The sequence below is a fragment of the Pholcus phalangioides genome, unplaced genomic scaffold (assembly GCF_987345545.1).
Source record: "Pholcus phalangioides strain wild (caught in Gottingen) unplaced genomic scaffold, Ppha-v1.0 ptg000008l_1, whole genome shotgun sequence".
In the NCBI taxonomy this organism is placed as follows: domain Eukaryota; kingdom Metazoa; phylum Arthropoda; class Arachnida; order Araneae; family Pholcidae; genus Pholcus; species Pholcus phalangioides.
The window spans coordinates 4,021,652-4,045,681 of record NW_028301601.1 but is presented as its reverse complement, the minus strand read 5'-3'; the positions used below and the strand labels follow the sequence as shown (position 1 = coordinate 4,045,681).

At 39.2% G+C, this 24,030-nt stretch overlaps 1 protein-coding gene across 1 annotated transcript in view; it reads right to left on the bottom strand.

The window, feature by feature from the left end:
- The window catches only part of LOC149083514 (cytochrome P450 3A56-like), a 36,514-nt gene extending 13,685 nt beyond the window's left edge, over positions 1 to 22,829 (bottom strand). Inside the window, exons 1-8 of the mRNA XM_089234030.1 lie at positions 22,599 to 22,829; positions 14,578 to 14,674; positions 13,521 to 13,573; positions 11,034 to 11,130; positions 10,817 to 10,933; positions 9,793 to 9,881; positions 8,019 to 8,164; positions 7,730 to 7,845 (exon numbers count right to left, since the gene is read on the bottom strand). Coding sequence (XP_089090156.1) covers positions 7,730 to 7,845; positions 8,019 to 8,164; positions 9,793 to 9,881; positions 10,817 to 10,933; positions 11,034 to 11,130; positions 13,521 to 13,573; positions 14,578 to 14,674; positions 22,599 to 22,717 — 834 coding nt within the window. The 5' untranslated portion in view covers positions 22,718 to 22,829. The remainder of the gene's footprint in view (positions 1 to 7,729; positions 7,846 to 8,018; positions 8,165 to 9,792; positions 9,882 to 10,816; positions 10,934 to 11,033; positions 11,131 to 13,520; positions 13,574 to 14,577; positions 14,675 to 22,598) is intronic.
- Positions 22,830 to 24,030: the final 1,201 nt, after the last annotated feature.

Sequence of the window (24,030 nt, the reverse complement as noted above, 5' to 3'; positions counted from 1 at the left end):
ATCCTCCCTCGGGTTCGAACAAGGGACCGTGACACCAACCTTGATATTAGTAGACGAGCATTTTACCACCACGACACTCGGGCGTGACAACTACTACTAGTACTTAACCGCACATCCACCTCGTACGTATTCATCTGCGGAATTTCTAACGAATCGCTCTCACTTATCTATGTCGACAGAGTTGAGCTTGCTTCGTTTTCTTTTGCTGGTGCTGCGATCTGTTTTCCGTATTTCAAAGTCAAGTTGATAAATGCTTGAATTTTTCCCGTGTTATGCGAGTATCGTATTGGAGGTCTGCCTACTCTCTGCAGCTGGACTTTTTCAAATCAAGAGGAAAGCTGACAGGCATCAACCCCAGGTGTCCAGAGATCTATTTTATTTATGAAAATTTGGCTACTATAAATTTACACTTTTAGGGTTTCGCTTCTGGATTTAGTGAACGATAGAGACAGGAGACACAAAAAATTAACGTGGTCCAAAGGAAGGTCATGGGTGAGGAGTAACGTGTAAATAACTGATCGAGACGTAAAGGCGATATCAAAGGGTAATGGATAAGTTTACGGCATGACTACAGCAAAGAATTGGTGCTACACACTTGTTTTAAGAATAGATATTTATGGAAAATGTTTCCCAATTGAAAAATAAATTACATTTTATTTTAAAAATTTGAATAAAAGTTATTTTTAGAATTATTTGAATACCTGTTAAACAATGAGGAAAACACTATCCATAATATACATTATTGAGTCTGAAACTTAGTTTTATATTTTGTTTGTTAGATCGAATTTTGTTTGTTGGTTAATTGATATTAAAAGTAATTTTTAATTTATATATTGCTTAATGATGTAATTAATAAACTAAAATACATAAAATTATTAATGTAATTAATAATATAATGACGTAATATATTAACTTACAAGCACTTCACATCTACACAAACTTGTCTATAACTCCCTTCATAGCTAGCATGAGCAATCTGTAAGTCGCCGGGCAGCGACGAGAAAAATTAAATTCTGTCTGTCTGTAACTTAGTTTTATATTTTAGAATCGTTCACTGGCCTCAACTCAACACATAATCCAATCATATTCACGATTGATCTAACAAGGCCTCAAGATGTTCCTTTCTGCCTTGCCACTGACTGGGATAAATTCAGGGATCTGCTAGATGTTGACGAAGTTCTCGAGCTTCGGCATGCAAACAAGGAGGAAGTTGATGCAGCAACGGTCATCTTTTCGGACAGTATTAAAGCCGCATTACACAATTCAACTACAAAAATCAAATACCAGGGAAACAAATTTGGAATCTCTCTTGAGCTAAAGGAAAAAATTAGACTCAAAAATAAAATAAGAAAATCCTGGCAAAGATTTCGTCGCCCTTTGGATAAAGTTGCACTCAATCGACTGGAAAAGGAAATCAGGAAAGAAATCAAAGGATTCGTCAACGAGCGCTTTTCGAACTTCGTTGAAGAGGCCACTGCGAGTGAAGGTTCCCTTTGGAAAGTTTGGAAGATCTGCAAAAAGAAAAGCAAGAAAATTACCAAAATTCAAAACGAACGAGGTGAATTGGTTTTCACTGATGCTGAGATAGCGGAAGTGTTTGCCGAAACTTATGAGGGTCAATTCAAACCTAACACGAATCAACCGATTGGCACTCAGCGGGAACACTTGAATAAAATTGAGGAATTTCTCAACAGACCACGTCATCAGAGTCTTAGTGGGTTTCAAGATTCAGAGCTAACAACTATGGAGGAGGTTAGAGAACTTATCAACAAGCTCTCGATCAAGAAAGCCTCTGGACTGGATGAAATCTCCAATCCTGCTCTCAAAAATCTGCCCCTATCTGCCCTTATGACTCTCACCAATATTTTTAATAGCTTGTTAAAAACGTGTCACTTCCCGAAGATATGGAAGCTTTCAGTAATCAAACCTATCCACAAATCTGGCTCTAACCGTCTCAGAGCCAAAAATTTCCGACCGATCAGCCTTCTGAGCAATATATCTAAGCTGTTTGAACGCATTCTTTTACGATTCAATAACTATCTGGAATCTTCTAATTTTCTTCGTCCTGAGCAGCATGGAAAGAAACCACTCCTGTGTCACACAGCTGCATCGAGTCGTAGAATTCGCAATACAAGCCTTCAACCACAAGGATTTCACCTGCGCAATGTGCTTGGACATTAGCAAGGCGTTTGACAAAACTAATCACGTAACTCTGTTGGCCAAGCTTGTTGAATACGGTTTTCCTGACCACTACGTGTTGTTCTTCAACAGCTATCTTAAAGACAGGCATTTTCTGGTAAAAAATGGAAATGCTTGTTCTTCTGTTCGTCCAATAAGAGCCTCGGTTCCCCAAGGATCAGTTCTTGGACCTCAGCTCTTCTCCATCTACATCAATGACTTCCCTGCCCCCCAAATGGGCATACTGGGACTCTTTGCGGATGATGCAATTATTATCACCAACAACAGAAAATCTGATAAATGCAGAGAAAATCTTCAGGAGACTCTAGAGGAGGTTGAAGACTGGCGTGAGGATAATGCTGTCGAGCTTAATCATGCCAAGTGTCAGTTCATCTGGTTAACAAGAAGAACCAAATTCACTAGAGCACCAATCTACCTGGGCAGACAAGCCATAAGACCTGTGAAGGAAGTGAAATATTTGGGATGTATTCTAAACCAATCATTATCCTTCGTTTCTCAAATAAATCACGTAAGAACTAAGGCTACCCAAACCATGGGAATGATGTCACGCATAAACACCATCCTCCGAGACGCAACTGTAAATTTTTTATGGCCAGCTTATCATTATGAAAATGATTCTCATTAGCGATAAATGTATACGTGGTCGTTAAGCACAAATTATCAGTGTGGATCCATTATTTATGAAATCCCAGAATTACAGATTCCTCCTATATGCAGGGCAGTCTTAAGAGCATCACGGGCCCAAGGGCCAAATGATTTTTCTGAGTCCCAACCAGGCAAATTCCCAAAAATCTCAACCACATCTCACTTTTGTGAAGCCTTTTTTATCTTGAGGTCCCACGGTCCTTGCCCTGGTGGGCCCCATGCCTTACGACGGCACTGCTTATAACCGGCATGTTCTGTGCATAACCAATTTCAATGAACGCACGGATGCTGCAATCAACTGGTTTCGATTTTTTAAGAAATACAGAAATATGTATTGTGTGTGAGATGTTCATTATTTGCATCAGAAAAAAATCTTTTGCCTCTTTCATAACACACGGCATTCCAATTCAAATCCACGGAAATAATAGATATTCAGTACAATAAAATAAAAGAGAAAAAACAGAAACCGTGTTTCGACAATGTTAGTAAGCGATGAGCAATCATCACGGTGTTTATCCGTTTTCCTAAAAAACGGGATCTCAAACATTTTCCACCCGCGTCACCCATTTCCCTTATGAACAGCCATTGGCGTTCGCAAAGGGGGGATTTGGGGTTCTAATCCCCCCCCCCAAAGCCAAGATTATAGTGTTATTTTGTCGGAAAAAACGTAAACCCCCCAGAAGGAAAAACAAATTTGAACCCCCCCCCTCCCCGAGAAAATTCTGCCGTACTCCTATGTGAAGAGCAGTTGAAAGCAAAGCATTTCTTTGAAAAACCTTTGTCAGGACCACTGCGAAGCTGCACCCCTGACGAAGGTTGGCGCGCACAGTTTGAGAACCCCTGCTAATCCATCAACGTGTTGACAAATCCAGGGCCGTCATTCGATGGAGGGGAGCTTTTGAAAATGCACTAAAAATGGTATATATACATACAAATATACATATACTAGGGGCTCTGCGCCCCTGCACCCTTTGGCGGCAACCCCCATCCCCCCCGCCTTCCTTCTCATCACAACATGTCTTGTTTATTTCGTCCAACTTCATCAGCGTTATGGAAAGGGACATGTGAAAGCACCAGCTTACTGAAGAAGCGAATTTTACAATAATAAAACAACATAAAACAAATGTGATTCATCAAGTACCCCCAGAAAACTTGCCCATGGGGTCCCCAGACTCCAATTCCCTGAATTTTAGCGGGGTCCAGACTGGATTTATCTCGGGCTATCGATGTGTTGCAAATTTCACAATGTTAAACGACAGAAAAGAATGAGATTCATCCAGGGCCCCCAAAATGAAACCTGTAAACATGGGGCCCCGACTTGGAAGCTTGTTGGTCATTCCCCGCTGCAAGTGCCATGAAAAATTTTCATTTGTATTCATTTTACCAACGAATAAAGTCCAAGGCCCCCAACCAATTACCTGGGACACCAGTTCGCATACTTTTAGTGGGGCCCCCAGATTGGCTTTATCTCGGGCTTTCGCTGTTGCAAATTCTAAAATGTTACATAACAGAAAAGAATGAGATTCATCCAGGGCCCCCAAAATGAAACGGTCCTCTGACTCGGAGCTTGTCATACATTCCCCCCGTGAGTGCCACGGCAAATGTTCATTTGTATTCATTTTACCAGCGAATAAATTCCAGCCCCCCCCCCTCAGTTACCCGTGAACGAATTCGCAAATTTTATGGGGTCCCCAGACTGGATATATCTTGGGCTTCCGCTATCGCAAATTTTTCAATGTTAAAGCAGGAAGAAAACAACGAGATCCATCAAGGGCCCTGGAAATCAAACCTTTTAACTTCGCCATTAAGGTATATGTGCAATCCCCCCGGGTACCCCGACCCTGTGTGTTGGGAGCACTGGTGTTATATGTATATGATACATATACATAACTCTCAGCATGACCCCCCTCCCCCCACAAGGGCAGGGCTGAAAGGGGCCGGAACGATTCTTATCACTTTTTGATTTTTCACACTATAAATTAACCACAGAGGGCCCCCGAAAAGCTGGTTTGGGGGCTCGCCATCTATTCCAGACTAGGGGCCCTGCTGTAGGATGTGGGAGCCTCTCAGTACATGCACGTAACTTGATCCCGATGGGTCAAATGGGTCCCGAATATGCTAGAGTTAAATGAATACTTGACCTAAAATCGTAACCGATTTCCGTCACTCAAAAAACGTCACTCACTTCCGTAACATGAAATCGTCACTAATTTCGGTTGCTTAGAAACAGGCCCTTTTTCAGTTACTGATTTTATATTATAGAGTAGATATACATAAATTGAGTTCATGTTCTTTGCCTGCCCCCTTCCCTGGAAAACGTTGAAATGACGTTCCTGGAAAACTCTCTACAAATTTTCCTTGAAATTCTAAGAACATGTTCAGTATTGAGTAGAAAATTAATGTCGACCAGCAATTCTCAACCTTTTTTCTGAGTCACGGAGCCCTTTTTAGTATATAATTTCTACGACGGAGCCCCGTACGCTACGTTTTCTTTTTCATTTGGTCATAAAATTTACTGATTCACTCTACTTTAATTGAGTGAACGTGGAGCACTGGTTGAGAACCGCTGGTATAGACAGTACATAGATAAAGTTTTCTTTCTTAAAGATTTTTGATGTTTGTGGGGAGGACAGGGTTTTTCCGCTCCAGCGACTGCATAATGATTTATAGTGAGTATATACTTATACTGAGAGGTATATAACTTATGATTTTATAGTGGTTAAATTTATAAAAAACATTGAGAGGGCTGAAAGTTGCCAGTCGTCCCGTGACGAGCGTCGAGCCCGTATGTAGAAGGATGCAGTGCCCCGCTTTATTTATTCATTAATTGGAGAAGGGGGTTCTCAGCCCCCCCCCCAACACAAAATTTATTGGGGGGGTTGAAATAGCCCCCCCCCCCCCCGCCATGTTTTGTTTTGGTGCCTACGTCCCATGGCAGTACGTTTCTTATTAAAAGCTATTCAGAGACAATTGAAAAGATGAAATTTGAAGGATGGAATTTGCGCCCCTCCTGATACTACGCCCAGGAAACCAGACCAACTCCCCCCCCCCCTAGTTGCAGCACTGTCCGTTCATCAGAAGGAAGTTCTCTTGCACATAGTGTAGTTTTCCATGCAAAAAGCGCAATGGGATGGGCGGAAATTTGCGAAATATCTATCTCGTTAGTCCCAGTAAAATTTTGAAATATATTCACGTCTAAAAAAATGACGGGGGGAATTAATGCGTAAAATGCTACCACAACAATCGTCAAACTTTTAAATTAGGATAGATTGGGTTAAGCACAATGGGAATCGAAAAGAAGAGATAGTGCCAAAAGTGAAAAAAAATCCGAAGAGCACTCCCTCCAAACCAAATGAACTGACCAATCCCCAAATAGCGTCTGATTTTACCTCGCGATGAAAACAAACCGGCTTCAGAGAGTCGCGTACAAAGCGTATCAATAAGCGTCTTTAATACGCTTTGGTCGCGTACCTCTTGAGCCGCCTCTTTCTCCTCCTCGTCTTGCTGCCCGAGTATGTGAGGCGCAGAACAAAACAGTACATTTGTTTTCGCCGCTATTTCGTACCTCTCCGCTCACATCCCCAGTATGTGTTCGGCCTTAGCTGTTCGAGGAGACCACACGCCCTATTAAAACTCATGCATCATGTCTAAACCGTACTTTTTTTTATCGTTTACATGTAACCAAATTGTTGCCCTAAATCATCTTTTCATGTTTTTTCCATATTTTCAAAGAATTAAAGCTTAATTCCAAATTTTTTTACGCCTTTTTTCTGTATTGCGCATTGATACGCGTATACTATGCATTGTATGCCAATACGTGGCTGTCTCGCACGGTTTTCTTCACTTTTTTGCTTGCTCCCCTAATTGTTTTGAGCAGTGTACATGACTGATCTTGCACTGCACCAATTTGTATAATTTCGGCTAACACACTTGTTTTGTTATGACTTCTTTTGTATGTTAGATTTATTTTTTATTATTATTTTCTCATTAGTGCATTATGTAGCATTTTGGTGAATTGTACATGATTTGTAAGTGATAACGTAAGACTCTGACTCAGGGATGAAGGAGAAAAATAATTACAAAAATTGCGAAAAAATACTTTTTATGCACGAATTTCAAACTAAAGCCCGCATCTTTAGTGCTCGTGTAAAAGGGTATGCGGACCCGCGTCCGCTCCGTGCGAAAGAGGCTTTATTGTTCGCATCTCTTCTCGAACAACAAACTGCATTCGCTTGATGGTTGCCTTTTTTTTATCAGATAGAGGTATTTGTCTAAGAAAATGCCTTTCAATCAAACGGTTACGGTTATCCTCCAAACATGGCCGGCCTCTTTTTTGGAATGGTGTCTGATGACCGATACGTTTCAATAGATTCATCTACTAAACACAAACGAAACATCAGATGGGATTTTTTCCCCCACCTTCTTGTTTTTTGTAAATAAGATACGAATTCAAAATATTTTGATCTAACAGATGAAAAATATTTTCTTATAGTATTTCTTTCCCCTTTTTCGAGCAATAAAGTATAATCTCCAAGATATTGGTCTACAATATTCACTGCTCCCATATTTTTGTTGTAATCTGTTACGACACGACTATAGGGTTTTTTTCACGACTTTGCTATGTCACTGTACATCTGCCATGTCATTTGTATGTACAGTGGATAACATTATAAATAGTCTGGCATGTAAAATAAGAAATAAAAAATTTTCCGTGTATAAGAAATGGATTGGTTTTTAATTTTCTCGGTGCGTTTACTTTGAATACAGCAGCCCGGAAATATCGCGGGCACGTGAGGGAAGGGGTTAAAGAAAAATCAGATCAGATTATAGAACGTTCCTCGTAAGGAGGGTGTATTTTATGTCCATTGTGTGAGGATTCACTCACCTGGCCTGTCCTCTTCCTTTCTTGAATGATTTTTAGGGTGACATCTCTGAAGAAACTCGATTGCTTTGGATCAACAAACGATATTCTGAACAACTTTTGTAGAGAAGGAAACAAAACTGTAAATGAATAATACAAAGATATATCCCCAATATTATGTATAGAAAACCGCCAAATAATGGGTACACGTATATTTTCTTCAAAATGGAACATTTTCTTACGCAAGTTAAATTAGTTTTGATGTTCCTTAGCAGAATTCTAGTCACTTATTATTCGGATGGGCATTTCTTACCAGCAAGGATGAATCTCCAAGGGAATTCGGAACTGAATGCTTTTCTAGCGTTTACCACGAAAGGATTGGACGGGTCGTTGTGCGAATCGATTTTCGTAGCGAAAGCCGCACTTGCGATGACGTCCATCGCGAAAGCTCCAAACATCCTAAAAATCGGAATCTAGTCTCATTCGAAGTCTCTCATAATAACTATAAAATACAGTGATACCTCGGCAAACGAAGATAATTCGTTCCGGAATCACCATCGTTAGCCGAAACGTGATTTTCTCATAGGTTTCTATGTAAAATCGTTTAATTCGTTGCAGGAACTGTCTAAAATTTAAAGATAAGTTTTTTGAAACACCAAGGAAGTGCTATAAAAAGACAAAAACTGATCGAAGGCTGAAATTATCAACTTGGTTAAATAAGAAGTTACATAACACAACCAACGTTAGTTTCAGTCCACTAAAGCTAGTCTCAACAAGTTTGGAGACCTCAGTTCTGCTATGTTCAATCCCAGTAGGGTTAGTGGCTTACCCCATCCCTTTGTGATTTGGTCAGCTCATTTTTTTTGTCTGATACTGTACATGAGGATTGAAAATATGAGCTCCTAGAATGTCTAGACCATAGCTTCCCAACCTTTTTTGTCCCATCGCCCCCTTCTTCAGAATTTTTTCTTCTTCCATCGCCCCAACGCACAATCTAACTCATAGAATCATATTATACCCGTAGCTTCTACCCCCCCCCATACCCCTGAAACATTCCATCGTCCCCAGGGGGCGTTAACACCCTCGTTGGGCATCAGGCAGTTTAGTTTGATGCTAAGAGTCTTGCACTAAGAACGCGTGATTTGAAAACATAAGCTTCTTTTTTAATTAGCTTTTTAAATCATTTTTAGATCATTTTTAGCTTCTATAGCTCATTTACCTCATTAGCTCATTTTTAGCTCATTTACCTCATTAGCTCATTTTTAGCTCATTTACCTCATTAGCTCATTTTTAGCTCATTTACCTCATTAGCTCATTAGCTCATTTACCTCATTAACTCATTAGCTCATTTACCTCATTAGCTCATTTACCTCATTAACTCATTTTTAGCTCATTTACCTCATTAGCTCATTTTTAGCTCATTTAGATCATTTTTAGCTCATTTAGATCATTTTAGCTCATTAGCTCAGCTAGATCATCTTTAGCTCATTAGCTCAGCTAGATTATCTTTAGCTCATTAGCTCAGCTAGATCATCTTTAGCTCATTAGCTCATTTAGATCATCTTTAGCTCATTTAGCTCATTAGCATTTTAGCTCATTAGCATTTTAGCTCATTAGCATTTTAGCTCATTAGCATTTTAGCTCATTCATTTCAGCTCATTCATTTCAGCTCATTCATTTTTAGCTCATTAGCTTTTAGCTCATTCAGCTTTTTTTAATTCTATTAGCTGAATTTTTCATTTTACAAGAAATAGTTCAAAAAATTTCAGAAAGAAAATTAGAGGTACTTCTGGCGAAAAAGATTCCAACGTTGGCATTTAGGGCTCGAGTGACTAATTCTGATGATGACTGGCGCTAAAATTTGGCTCACGACGCAGCTGTTTTATGCTGGTGCATGCATCCATATCAGTTAAAATGTTCGTTAGCCGAATCCGTATTCTTCAGCCGAGACAGAAAAATCACGAAAAAAATCTTCGTTAGCCGAAAAATACGTAAGCCGAGGTGTTCGTTAGCCAAGGTATCGCACTGTAATGGTCAAAATTTAGCGGCACAACATGTGTCGATCGAAAACACGCAATATAACTCACTTTTTCATGTCCACCAGACCATCCTTCTTAGAAGCATCAGAAAAGTTTCTCGTGACGGTTTTCACTGAATCCATGATGACGGGTAACACCTAGATCGCATTGAAGAGAATAGGACAAGTTAGAGCTCCTTAAAGGACCAGGCTGGTTCAGCTATCATATTTGAGCAAAACTGTGACGTAAGTATTATCGCTATAAACCAAGGATGCTCAAACTTGAAGAGAGTTCGAGCAACTTCATAACGTGTCTCGCGGACCACTTAAGCAATCTGTAAATGTGATCTGTACATGCACAAACCACGTGTCAAATGTGGGCCCTCGAAGTCATATAACGTGGCCCGTGACCTCAAACCAAATTTTGTAAAAATGAACTACGTGACTCATTTACAATCACTTAAATAACCCGCGGGCAGCAGTACACTTATAGATCAATCGGGGTGACCTGAGGCACAGTTCCGGATAATTTAAAAGTACCTCGTTGTATTATTAGAGCCAGGTAACTTAAGTGACCAAAGGTACGGGGTGCATTTACAGATAACTTAAGTGATGTCGAACTGCACCGCGAGCAGCTTATGCGCTCTGGAAATGCGCCGAGGGACACTTGAGTGATGTGGAACTGTGTCGCGGTAACTTGAGTGATCCGCAAATGCGGGGGTTCAAGTAATCTGGGAATAATCGAATAGCTTAAGTGCTCTGGAATTGTGAACACTCAAGTCACCTGTAAATACACTGCCAGGTGTCACGTGTAGCCGGTAAATGTGCCCCGCCCAATACAACCTGCCGCCCGGGTGAGTCGCACCCTTTGCAACCCCGCTCAAGCCGCCCCTGGACACCACAACCCAGAATTGTCCTTTACCAATCGATACTGGTGTCCCCTTGTCAACGCTTGGTATAAAGAGACTGCATGATATTTAAATAAATCAAATTTATGTAGTGGGGGACTACATGAACTGGACGAAATATCTCAAGGACCGGCACTGGTTCGCGGACCAGCGGTTGAAGAACATTGGACTAGAACAATACTTCACCTTCTTGATTTTTCCGGTAGTGAAGACTGGACTGATCAGAGAACGCATTCGCTTCCATTCCTCTCCATGAACGGAAAAGAGCATGTGATCCAGGATGTCCGTGCCAGTAGTCAAATCCTGAACGGGAAAAAAGAAAAACGGAAAATTATCCGCAAATTCGAGAAAAAATTGTATCCACAATATGGAAGAAGCGTGTTAATATTATTTACCGTCTTACCCTCGCCCCGGTGAAATTGCTGAAATCTTTGACGAGTATGTTTTTGATTAGAGCCGGATCCGCAACATTCAGAAAAGGTTTCGATGATTCGAAATAACTGTGGGAGAATCATAATATATTTGAATGTTATATACAAAAAGAAACATATTCAGTAAAATTGAATTAAAGACTAGTGCAGTGGTTCTCAAACTGCAACTCTCCAGCATAGTCTAACGTAGAAATATTCAATAGGCGCACATTAATTGGGACAGCACTGTGTGACCCCCCCCCCTCCCGACAATGGTTTTCTTCGCAACAAGGAGGCGCGGTGCACACTTTGAGAACCACTGTCTACTGTTTTGCTTCCATAAGCTACATCAAAAAGTAAAATACGTAGACTGGTCCGCTTCTTGGGGCAGCACCCTGAGGACTTCAGCTCCGGAACCAGAACCAGTTAGAGAGCCATTTATGCTTATTGGGGAATCTACTAGAACAGTGTTTCTCAACCGTCGTGCCACGACCCGGTACCGGGTCTTGATATTAGTCAGATCTGGTCGTGTAAGGCTCGCTGTTTCATTTTTTTTCCCAATTTGTTGTGCATGACCGAGCCTCCCATTCACAAAAATAGAAAAAGAAATCCACCGGGACGCGGGTTTCCAAAGGTTGAGAACCACTTTACTAGAATAAAACGTCACGTACCACTAGAGAGTGACCTCATACATCTGTTTAGAAAGGAGGAGGAAGAGGAGCAGAGCCAGAGTTGCCGAGAATAGACATGGCCCATGCGTGCATACCGAGAACAATTGTTGAGTCTGGCGAATGTCTTCTGGACGGAATCGAATTATGCAGTGCAGCGATTGGACCAGCCCATCTGTTGATTGATTCAGTTACTATCAATCAATGAAAAGTGTCAATGAAAATCCCTGTAGAGAAGCTGATCAAATTTTATCAAGAACTATTCTCGATTATGACGATTATGTGATTCAGAACAACTTTGAATTATTTACCTCTATCATCATTTTTCGATCATAAACTTTATACTTGTTTACTGCCGAAGTGCATAATGACACCTACCCACGTATCTTGTTCAAGCTTAATAAACGGTTAGGTTCCCGGAGGCACCCGAGTCCCCCCTGGGACAATGTGCTTATATGTATCGAGTGTGACAGAGCCTGGGTGTCTCTCGGTTTTTATCATTATCATAAGCTACATCGACTTTGCATAGAAGAAGCACTTAGAGAATGGTGCTGTATGAAAACGAGCTATAATGCTACAAAGATTTCAAGTTGATTGGTAACAACAATGTATATCATTAACAATGTTTTTCTCATCAATGAACAGGTATTTAAATCATTTTAAAAATGATTTCTATGAAATGTGTAATCATTTTCTATGTGTATATGAAAGTTTTCAATAATTTTGATGTTTACAAACTCTACAGTAATATTAATTTCCTTTGTGATGATGTTACTGTATCAATGTTCACAGCTGGTTGACAAAAACATAAAAGCTTGCTGCTTCATTCTTATGGATCATAATAAGTCAGTAGTTCTTAACCAGGAGTTCACGAACCTTCTCTTGGTCCTTGGAGATATTGCAAGGGGTTCGTGAGCTTGATTGAAACTAGCTCGCATTCTAATCTTGAAGTTGGAAAACTGCAGCTGACCACCACTGTGCCGCCAACCGAGTTCGAACCTGAATCCTCGCGATGAGAGTCCAGCACGATACCCACACTTCCCAACAGCGGTGATTTAATCTTACTGGCGAAAGGCGGCCGTGGCTTCATCTTAAGGCGCGGATCGTGCAAGGTAAGCTTTCGCAATTAGTTGTTCAGTAATTTGTACGGTGCCGTGAACGATTCTTGAGCTGTTTGAAAACTGGACCCACCTGGAATCGGTTTTTTTTTACGAACACAAAGGAAATTCGTGTACCCACGAACGGATTATAACAGCTGCAAAGGGGGATCGTACGTTACAAGATATGCGCGCTAACGAATACGCGACTTTACTCGCAATGAAAGGGGTTCGTGGGCTTCGTCTAATTGGCACAAACGGTCCGTGGAACACAAAAAGATAAGAATACCCCCACCGACTTAGATCCTTCGTCTTGCCCATTAAGGTGCGTAGCGATCTTGTAACGTAGGATGAACCCCCCACTCCCTGCAACGATTGCAATCCGTTCGTGTTCTGCCCCTTTGTGTTTGTTGAAAACCCGATCCCCAGTGGGTCCAGTTCAAACAGCTCAAGAATCGTTCACGGCACCGTACAAATTACTGAACAACTAATTGCGAATGCTTACATTACATGATTCGCGAACTGATGTATGGGCGCCTTAATGCGTTCAAGTACGAAGCAGCACTCCTCTTACTGACGGAATGCTGATTATTCAAGTCTTTTTTTAACGTGCAGGAATTTGTTTCAGGGGAGGCCACCAGAGCACCCAACCTTCTCATGGAACATTTGATACACAAAAGACACATCCCAAAAATCTTTTTCAAATGCAACTCACCCGTAAACCTTGCCGTATTTCTGGACTCTCTCCGATTCGACGTCATGAGCTCTCTGGAATCGAATAAAACAATCGTTTATAACAGATAATAAGTTCCGCATGCATGTACGTAAATAAATCAAGGGTGCTGCTCAACCTTTCACTGAGTGTGGGCTAATTTATTAGTTTGAAAAAGTGTCACGGTCCACCAAGTTATTTGAAACAGTTTTAAATGTGCAACGGGCTGCTTAACGGGGGCAACGGACTTTGTTATGGGCATCTCTTTCTCAGCCACCTCGTTGGGCATTTTGCCTGTTGTGGCGCTGTATTTGTATTTGTGTTTGTATTAAGTGCTCTGGAACTGTACCGCCGATCACTCAAGATATCTCTAAATATACCCCAGATAACATAAGTGATCTGGGGTAGCCACCAAAGTCGTGTGGAACTGCAACACGAGTCATTTCTGTTATCTAAAAATACTCCGTGGACCGCTTGAGAGATCTGTAACTATTTCGCGGATCACTTAAGTGATCTGAAAATGTGTCACTGTCCATCTAAGTTGCTTGAAACTGTGCCGAGCGTCTCTCAACTGATCTGGAAATGTGCCGTGGGCAGCTTAAGTGCTCTATAACTGCTCAGTTAACCGCCGAAGTTATCTGTAAATATGCCACGGGTCACTTAACTTATCTAGTAACGTGCCGCAGACCATCTAAGGGATGTCGAACTGCAACACGGGCCTCTTCAGTGATTTGTAAATATGCCACGGGTTACTAATACCTGGAAATGTGCCGTGAGTTACTGTAGTGATCTGAAAATGTGACACGAACCAAGTGGCGCATCACCACGAATTAAGTGACCCGAGGTACAGTTTCTAGATCCCTTAAGGACCGATGGCACAGTTTGAATTAACTAATCTGGTAATGTGTCACTTAAATCATTTTTAGAGGGCCATCACTCAAAATTAGGTTTGAGGTCCCGGGCCACGTCAGACGACTTCGGGGGGGCTTCATTTTGCCCGTGGGCCATGGGTTGAGACATGGGTATGACATAAATTCTACATACTCTAAAGATTACTTACCGAACTTAGAAGCTCTTTCATCGAACCTAGGATAGGTGTCGCTGGCACGTACGGGACGCCTCGTTTTTTCCAGTATTCGTAAGGCTTCACCAAGTACCTGAGGGTAGGAAAAAACCATGAAATTTCTGTCCGATGTTATCTTGTAATGATCGAACTTTCTCGAAAATATCATGTCTCAGGGGTCCAAGTCTAAGCCAGGGGTCCAAGCGTCTCGAGCCCGTCGAGTTAAGACTCAAAACCTCTGCGATATTCCAACACTTTAGAGTACAATGAAATCAGGGACATATTATGGTTTTGCTGCCTACGGGCTATACAAATTTTGCCATGGCCTGGCTCCTCCCTCTCTCTCTAGGTAACTCTTTTTGGTCATTCACATACTTGCACACTTTCTAGGTCACTCTTGCGATCGCTCACTGACAATATAATTATCAATATAATATTAAACTGACACTACTTAATTATACTACAATACTCCGACCTGTGTAGCGCCCGTTGTGGTGGACGTATTTCATTGAAACTTAATATATATGTTATTTGGACCATGTGAAATAAAAGGCACGACGTTTTCCCCTGGTGGTCAAACATTGAACTATTTTTTATATCCTTATATCAAGTTTCATCAAAATACCTTCATCAGAATGGGCGCTGCATACTTCTGAGTAGTGTCAGTTTATTTATAGTAATCCTTTATATTGTATATTGCACAGGGTGGTTATAAATAAACTGACACTACTCAAACATAGGCAGCTCCCATTTTGATAAGGTATTTTGATGAAACTTGGTGTATAGCATAGTTTCCTAAACTTTTTGTTCCATCGCCCCTTCATAGAATATTTTTTCCCCCTCATCGCCCCCAACTTAAGTGAACCCATAGGATCCTATGTTAAAATCCGTAGCTTCTATCACCCCCTGGACCATTTTATTGCCCACTAGGGGGTGATATTGTCCACTTTGGAAAACACTGGTATATAGGATATACGGACCATGGGAAAAAAGAAGATTCAATATAAAAAAAATAGTTCAATTTTTGACCACCAGGTGAAAAAGTGGAGCTTTTTATCACAGTTATCTTTTTCCCATGATCCAAATAACGGTAAAAAAGTAAGAGCACCTTAAAAAAGGTAGCGTCCACCACAACGGATGCTACTCAGGTCGGAGTAGTGTCAGTATAATTTAACTGACACTACACACATTCTGACCTGTGTGTGGAGCACCCGTTGTGGTGAACGTAGTTCATCCAAACTCGGTAAATACGTTATTTGGACCTTGGGGAAAATATAACTGCGATAAAAAAGCGCCACTTTTCACCTGGTGGTCAAAAATTTAACTATTTTTTATATTGAATCTTTATTTTCCCCATGGTCCATATATTCTATACACCAAGTTTCATCAAAATACCTCCATCAGAATGGGGGCTACATACGTCTGAGCAGTGGCAGTTTATTTATAACCACCCTGTATATAGTGTGTGTAGCGCGCAAAATTAAAAAAATTATGCAAAGTCCACCCCAGGCTACAACTCGACCGGTAGACGTGCATCTTAGCATCTGGCACTTGATGGGCTCGACTAGCGATCTAGTGCAACGGGCGCCAGACCATACGGAGCTCAATTTCACCCTTTTACCTCTCCCTCAACATTACAAAGGGGGTGCCAAAATGCGTGCTAGCCCCAGTAGACCAAGCCACTAGTTGGAGCCCTGCTTATCGGCTACCAAATATTCTTATTCTCTCCGGACATACGTTATTCGTATTTGTTGTTCGCTCTTCGAACCTGTTTCACTGAATTAGGCCGTGGCAGATGATCATCTGGAATTACGACAAATAAAGTTGCCTTTTGTCACTTAACATCCACCGCTTAAGTTCCAGGCGATCGTTCTGGTTTAAACAGTCTATTGCACTTCCATCTTTAATATTCCTGATGTTACTGATTTTGCTGTTGAAAATATGAAGGGAAGTTATACTACTAGTGGCATGTAGATTTCTCATAATTTTATTCCTATACATCAGCAGAGGGATACTATAGCATCACAAGGACCCGGGTTCAAACCCGGCTGAAGTTGGTTTTCTGTGGTTCCCAACTTTGAGGCGCAAATGCGAGCCGATCTCCCCGTTAAAAAGTCTCGCCGCCACGGAGAACACACCCTATAGGCGGTGCAAATATTTAAAAATCACACTTCACTCACAATTTGTGATGGCGGCACTGGAAATTCACACATAATCCTGTATTCTAACTCAGACTGTTTGGTACACACACACACTCACACTATCGGCACAACTCAATCGGTAGTGCCCGCCCATGGCGATAGACCAGAATTGTGCTCGGTTTGAAGGAAAGAAAAGGGGGGGGGGCCTCATGCATTGGGGAGCCGATATAAAAATATGATTTTTTTTTTCAATCTTAAATTTACTACAGTTCGAATGCCTGTGAAAAAGTCTCGTCTGGGGGAACCACCAGAAACCGAAAGTTCTAAGAAAGTATTTTAAGAAAATTTTCTATCACCTAAGCTTATGCGGAACTTCGACTTTTCAAGACTGGAATTACCGAGACTCTACTGCGGAAGTTCTCAAGCTTTTGTCACGCACGGCTCCCTTGCCTGATTCATGAGTCATCTGCGGCTCCCAAAACAGTTTAAGAGATATTTTCACACACTTATAAAAGAACGACTTCGGAAAGCATTAATAGGCCAACAAATCAATATCTCCAGCTCGCAACGTGCCTGACAAAAGTTGACGACGTCCCTAGGAGCAGCGACGCACACTTCGAGAAACACTGCTCTACTGTATAAATTTGTATCCACACTTTTCAAAATCAACTGTCAAAAAAAGTTATCTTTAGCGTACAGAGCCAACAACATTTAATGTCCACCTGCCCTGCACCATAATTAGAGGGGGGGGACAACTGCTCCGGGCGGCAGTTTTACGTGGGAACGAAGCACAGTTACAAAATCCTATGAATTCAAAGGCACCTGCTAATTCAGGCATGTGGTACATTTCAAACTATTGGCATAGACTTTTTAAGTGTTAATATGAAAACAGAAATTATATTCAAAATACGCAAACTTTTTCAAATATTAATGGGTATTTTATGGATACTAAAGAAAATGAAAATATAAATTATTATATTGTAATAATCTATGCTAATTATGATCATTGTTATACATTTTAGTCAAAAGCAATTGAAAAATTTTTGAATTTTCGCCAAAATTTCTATTTTAAAATTTGCCGCTAGATGACAAGTGAATTCTTTCATGAACGGATGGAGATTCGCATGCTACATATGTTTCTAAATGAAGCCAGGTGGCGTTTTTGTTTTTCTCAATTTAATGCCGAGTAATCATAAATATCAGTTAACATTCGAAAAAACCCATATTGGAAGAATAATGAACACACGGCAACTATAAATGAGCGCACTCTTGGAATAACGCAGATTCGGGACCAAGAAAAAAATAATAGTTTCAAGTAATGACTCTCTCCATCTGCCCCGAAAAATGATGCTTATGCAGAGGCGAAATTATGGTTTTGCCACCTTTCTCCTGCGGATTCTGCTACGAAGGTGGCCTGGAAGATATCTCGGCAACGGGATGAGTCGGGTGACAGAGTTTTGCCGCCATTCTCCGTCTACAGTCTAATTTTTGAATACTTTTCGCCCCAAATTTGCCAACTTGAACTGTAGCCATTGTCGATATGCCTATGCCTCTATGGCACATTTGTGGTCGCTCACATACTTACACACTTTACGCACTCTCCAGTTCACACTCATTCTGGTCACACTCCCATGATTACACATCTGTCAAGATCACTTTTTTGGTCGCTCGTTGACCTCTTTGGGACTCTGCTACGAAGCTGTGCTGGAAGATATCTCGGCAAAAGGATGAGTCCAATGGCAGAGTTCGGACTTTCATCGCGGTGCGCAGTGGTGCTGGTGTGAACCCGGCCAACTACAAGTTTATTCGTGCTTTTAAAAGTAAACATTCATGTCATGGCAGTTGTTCTCAGTCTTCACCTACCCATCAGCCATGTGATAGATTAATACTTATGCTCTAGAGATGACGGAATATATATACAGGGTGGTAACTATCGGCCTCCAAATACACACGTGATTCCTTGTGGGAAACTAGGATAGAAAAGTGTTTTTTCTGTTTTTGAATCGGACGAATATTAAGTAAGTTATAAGGTTTGAAATTTTGTGACATGTCATTTTTCTGACGGTCAGTTATGTGCCAAACTCCGAACGAAATGGCATTTCTCCGTCAGCAGTGGGTTGTCACTTTTTGAAAAAATGAACTAAAATATTCAATCTCATTATATAAGCCAAGTTCTGTCTTCATCCTTCACGATTGGCGTTTTTTCTCTCCATGTAGTGTGGTATTTACTATCTTTACTTCAAAACGTGAAACACAGATGGCAGCCGCAGCAAGAGCACGAAACAAGCCTAATTTCGTCGGGGCCATGCATATACATGTACATACACACAAAACGTTCCAACATGTACCGATTCGTTAGAAATATGCCCCTAAGTAAAAACAAATCGAGACATTTTGGATATATATATCTAAAATCAATGAGTTTGCCAGCAGACGTATAATTAATATAAAGTTGTGCCTGTCTATCTTGGATTTTTTGTTTTTCTACGTTATTTTTTTTTATATATTTAATTTGAGTATTTATATCATATTTATTTACAGTTCAAAATCTGACTGTATCACAGACCGTGTTGGTGAAACATTCATGATCTTCTTGAGTGAGGGTGCAAGAGTTGCAGTGCACCTAGTTATAAAGGGCGACATGTAAGGCTTTAGTTAGGCATCAAAATTTTTTTCAATTTTCATCACTGAAAATACATATTGCGTTACGCTTTCGAGCCATACCCTGACGATGGAGATGCTGAGAAAACTTGAGGGAACGGACAGAGCCTGCAATCGTAATACCATAAACAAGAATGTACTCTGTCACAAGGAAGACAAGCGTGAATTTTTTGTGCCCCCTTACACAGTAATTTTTATGGAACGGTCAAAAAAAGGCAAAATAAAAAAATTCGGCTTTTCACTTGTCGGATCTCTGTAGCCCCAGGAGCGCCACTGAAATAAATTCCTGAATAAAAGTCACATCTTTATGCTCGATCTTCACAGGATTAAGTGTAAGTAATGGCTTTTCAGTGAGAGCTGTAATATGTGAATTAAGTTATCTGACATATAAGTAAGAACGATTAAAAAAGTGCTGGATCAATAAAACGATTTTCCTTAAAAGTGGGATCAATGGTCATGCACGTTTTGCGCAGTAAACAATTCTGTGCGGCTTCATCCTGAAAAAAATTGGTTTCATCCCGAATTCCCCTAGGTTAAAGTGTTGTTATGTTAAAGATGAATGATGATAATAACCTGTGAAATTATATTTTTTTAAATATTCATATTTTCCCTTAGAAACTTTACGAAAACATCGAAACTGTCACAAAGTAACTCCGATTTTTTTACTGTTAATTATTGTATACCCACGCTGAGTTGGCCTCCGGCTATGTCATGAAACGTCACGATGAGCGATTCCATTTGTCTTCTTTAGTCGTAGAGAAAAGGAGCAGGTGGGTCTTTTCCATTCGCGTCTTTTGCCCTATTTTAGGGAGTTCCCTTCCCCCCTTTTCCCCCTCCTTGGAAAATTAACCCTTCCTTCGTACGTGAAGGTCAGAGGCCAACTCAGTAAGGGCATACAATATCACTTGTAGCTTACTTCTAAGTTCGAACTGTTCAAATTGGAATTAATTCCACTTCAAACAAAGGTATTGGATTTACATACTGCAGTAAGGGATGACTCTGTAATTAATCATTTAGTTTTAAAAACTATAAAATTTTACTTTGTTTTTAAATTACCTTATAAAATTTGTCTCAAATTTGTAACTGGTTTAAAATTCATAAAAATTGAAGGAATTGTGTGGTATATTTGAATACAGTTTGCTTAAAGGTTATTATCACAAACGCGGATTTTTTTTAAATGTACAAAACAAAATCTGTTCAAATTTCTGTCGATAGAGGATACTGCACGAATGCAAATCACAAAATTCTGGGGGACAAACTATTTTTCAATCTCTTCTGTGTCCGAAACCTTTGTAAAGCTTCAACTAGCGTTTCGTTGCTAAAATAAAACAACACCTATTGTGAATCATCCACTAATGTCAACATCAAAATGAAATTTAAATTTATATTTTTTTTTATCATAAGTTTTTACTTAATTATGCATGTGTGCGCATTTTTTCACTGATGTCATTTGTTATAAATTAAATGTAACAGGTGGACAAAAAGTGCGTGGAAACTTTAAAAATGCGTAAAAATCGGAAAAATAACCGAAATAAAAAACGGTTTGCAGGGTTAGCATCGCTAGGTCACGGGAGTTTTTTTAAGGCAGGAAAAAATAACTCAAAAAAGGCCGGTAGATGGCAATGACGTACACAAGTCAAAGAAAAGATTCGCAAATAATGAATAGAATGCCTCCAAATCGTTTATTACAGGAGTATGTGTTCCACATGACCACCACCACCACAGGGTATAACACATTGCAGGCGCGTGACAAATCCAGCATCGTCAGAGTGCAGCAGGTCTCCATACACGGTTTACAACGTTGAACTGGTTGTGGATTAGGAGCGCAAGTTCTTATAACATTCTCATTTGCATATTTCCACCGAAGTCGCTCGTACCAGTGCCACCTATTAGCTTTGTGTGTGTGTTTTTTGGGTTATTTTTCCCGTCTTAAAAAAATTCAAGTTACCTTAAACCCTGCAAACCGTTTTTTATTTCGGTTATTTTTCCGGTTTTTATGAATTTTTAAAGTTTTTGCGGACTTTTTGCCCACCCTGTAGTTGGTATTGAATTCTTATAAATCTATGTTGATTTTTTTATAAAATAAATACTTGTTAAAATTTGTTCGGATTTCAGCCAATCACTTTCTTTGAATTTGTATTTTTAAATGTACATAATTACAGTTGATGTTCCCACCTAAAACGTTTTCCCGATCAGTTTGACTTGTTTTCCTCGTCGCAACTATTAATAATAATTATAGAGATTTCCCTCTTAAGGCGTTTTCCCGCTTATAACGTTTTTCGTTGAAGGTTTTTTATTAAAAGCGTTGTAAGTGGGATCCATTGTAATTTATTATTAGCTTCGATTGTAATTACGTATTTAATTCTTTGGAAAAGTTATGTATTTCTTTTTATTAAATTTGCTTTTCTATACATTATGCATTCCAAAAAAAATAGAAGGAAAATGAATAATTTTAATAAAAATATTGGTAATGAATTTACTAACAATTTTTTGGAGTTTTTTCTCAAGTTCGATTTTTTGAATTAATTAATGTTTCATTGCCAATATTTGTTTCAATATTGTTTATAGGTCTCTCTCTCTCTCTCTCTCTCTCTCTCTCTCATTCGAATAAAAGTTAAATAATTATTGTAAATTACGCATTGCCAAAAAAAGTCAAACACCATAAATAAAACTATTGAACAATATTTTCAAAACTTTCGTAAAATTTAAATTTTTATAAAATTTTGTAATTTTTTTAAAGTTTTAAATGAACAATTTTTTGATGTTTCGCATCAAGTAATTTTGTTTAATTTTGTAAAGGTAATATAATTGTGAATAAATGATAGTTTAGCTATTTGCAAGTCCTATCGTTTCAATGGCTTCACGCCACCCACTCAATTTTTGAAGAAGCTGAAAATAGATGATCAGATACATATTTATTTTTATTTATTTATTTTATCTATTTATTTATTTATTTTATTTGGGCAATTTGCCTGTTGTACCCTCTGCTTTTGTATTCATAATAGAGAAATCACTGAACACTTCCCTTTACAGAAGATACACAAAAACAGAAACAATTGCTAATGTTGTCCACGGAAACAGCTTCACGTTGAACTCTTTCCAGCAGCACAAATAAAACGACGGAGACATTGTCACCCCCCCCCCCCAAATTTATTTGGGCCTGCTGTGGATTCTGTATGTAATTGTATTTATAATATGAAATCAGTGAACACTCACCTATACAAAAGATACACAAAAACAGAAACAATTGCTAATGTTGTCCAAGAAAACAGCTCCATGTTGAATGTTACTCTTTCCGGCAGCACGAACGACAAAGACTTGTCAACCCTCTGCATTCAAACAATGGGAAGACAAAACGTGCCTTCAACTGTTATCATTTTATTTCCCATATCTGAGTTATCAAGCTCTTAACACATACGCATTATAGAGTTATCGGATTGTATTTACACTTTGACATCGTCATTCGAAATATTGCTTTTTTTTTTTTTCACTTGTTATCAAACTCACGGAATAGAGATGATAAGCTTAGTTTTATTCGACGTAAATAAGAGTAGCGTTTTTTGTTGTTTTTTTTTAATCATGGCATTGAATTCGGTTGCGTTACAAACGATAATTCCAAGATGACTAGTAAAATTTTACGTTTCATTAATCTCAGAAATTATATGATAATATTATCAACTCTTCACACACACCGGATTATCGATAATCAATTTTTTTTTATCGAAATGACATGAGAAAAAAAATTTCAATCATCAACTTGTTAATTCAAATTTAATCAACATTTAGTTTGTTTTTAAACCCCAGAAACCAATTTTAAAATGTTAAATTGGAAGAATAGTAAACCACTCGTTAAAAAATGGTAAATTATTTAATGAAAACTCATGAACCGAATGATCAAATAAATGATCAAACTTGTAGTAAAATGGAAGCAAAAAACCTGGGAGGTGTAGATACGATCTTTTATTAATTCGTAACTCCCAAGTAATTTTAAACTTTGAATTTCAGCAAAATTTTGCAAGTCGTGTTGAAATGGCATTTCTGAAATTTTTGAAATAGTCTTCAAATTATGGACTTCTTATACTTCGAGCTTCTTATTTATGGACAGTCCTATAAATAAGAAGCTCCCTGGGCGGATGTGTAACCCAAAGGTTAGAAATGGTAAAATTAAGTTGTTGTTTTTTTCGGTTCTCAGCTTGAACCACACTTGAAAAAATCATGTTATTTCTGACCAACAATTTCAATTTTATTTCCATACATGAAAAAAAAAATTTACAGAGCATTATAAAACTGATGTAATTATAGATACAAGCAAGAGCATTGTAGAATATAATATAAATTTATACATGTACAGTCGAACCACGGAGAAAAGGGCATATAGATGACCTGACGATGACCTGTTGGCAAAAACAATCGGGAAAGATAAAAAGTCAAAGAAAGAACAAATTGATGTTTTTATAGCGAGAAAAAAAGAAAAAATTAACTTGTAACAAAAGAAAAACTGCATATACAAGCATTCCAAAGTCACTGGAAAAAAGTTCGAACTATCCAATTAATATATCCTGGATCTGTAAAATGACTACAACTTGCAACTTAATCATCAACATTCGCATAGGATAATAATTATCAATTTTTTAAATTTCATCATCAG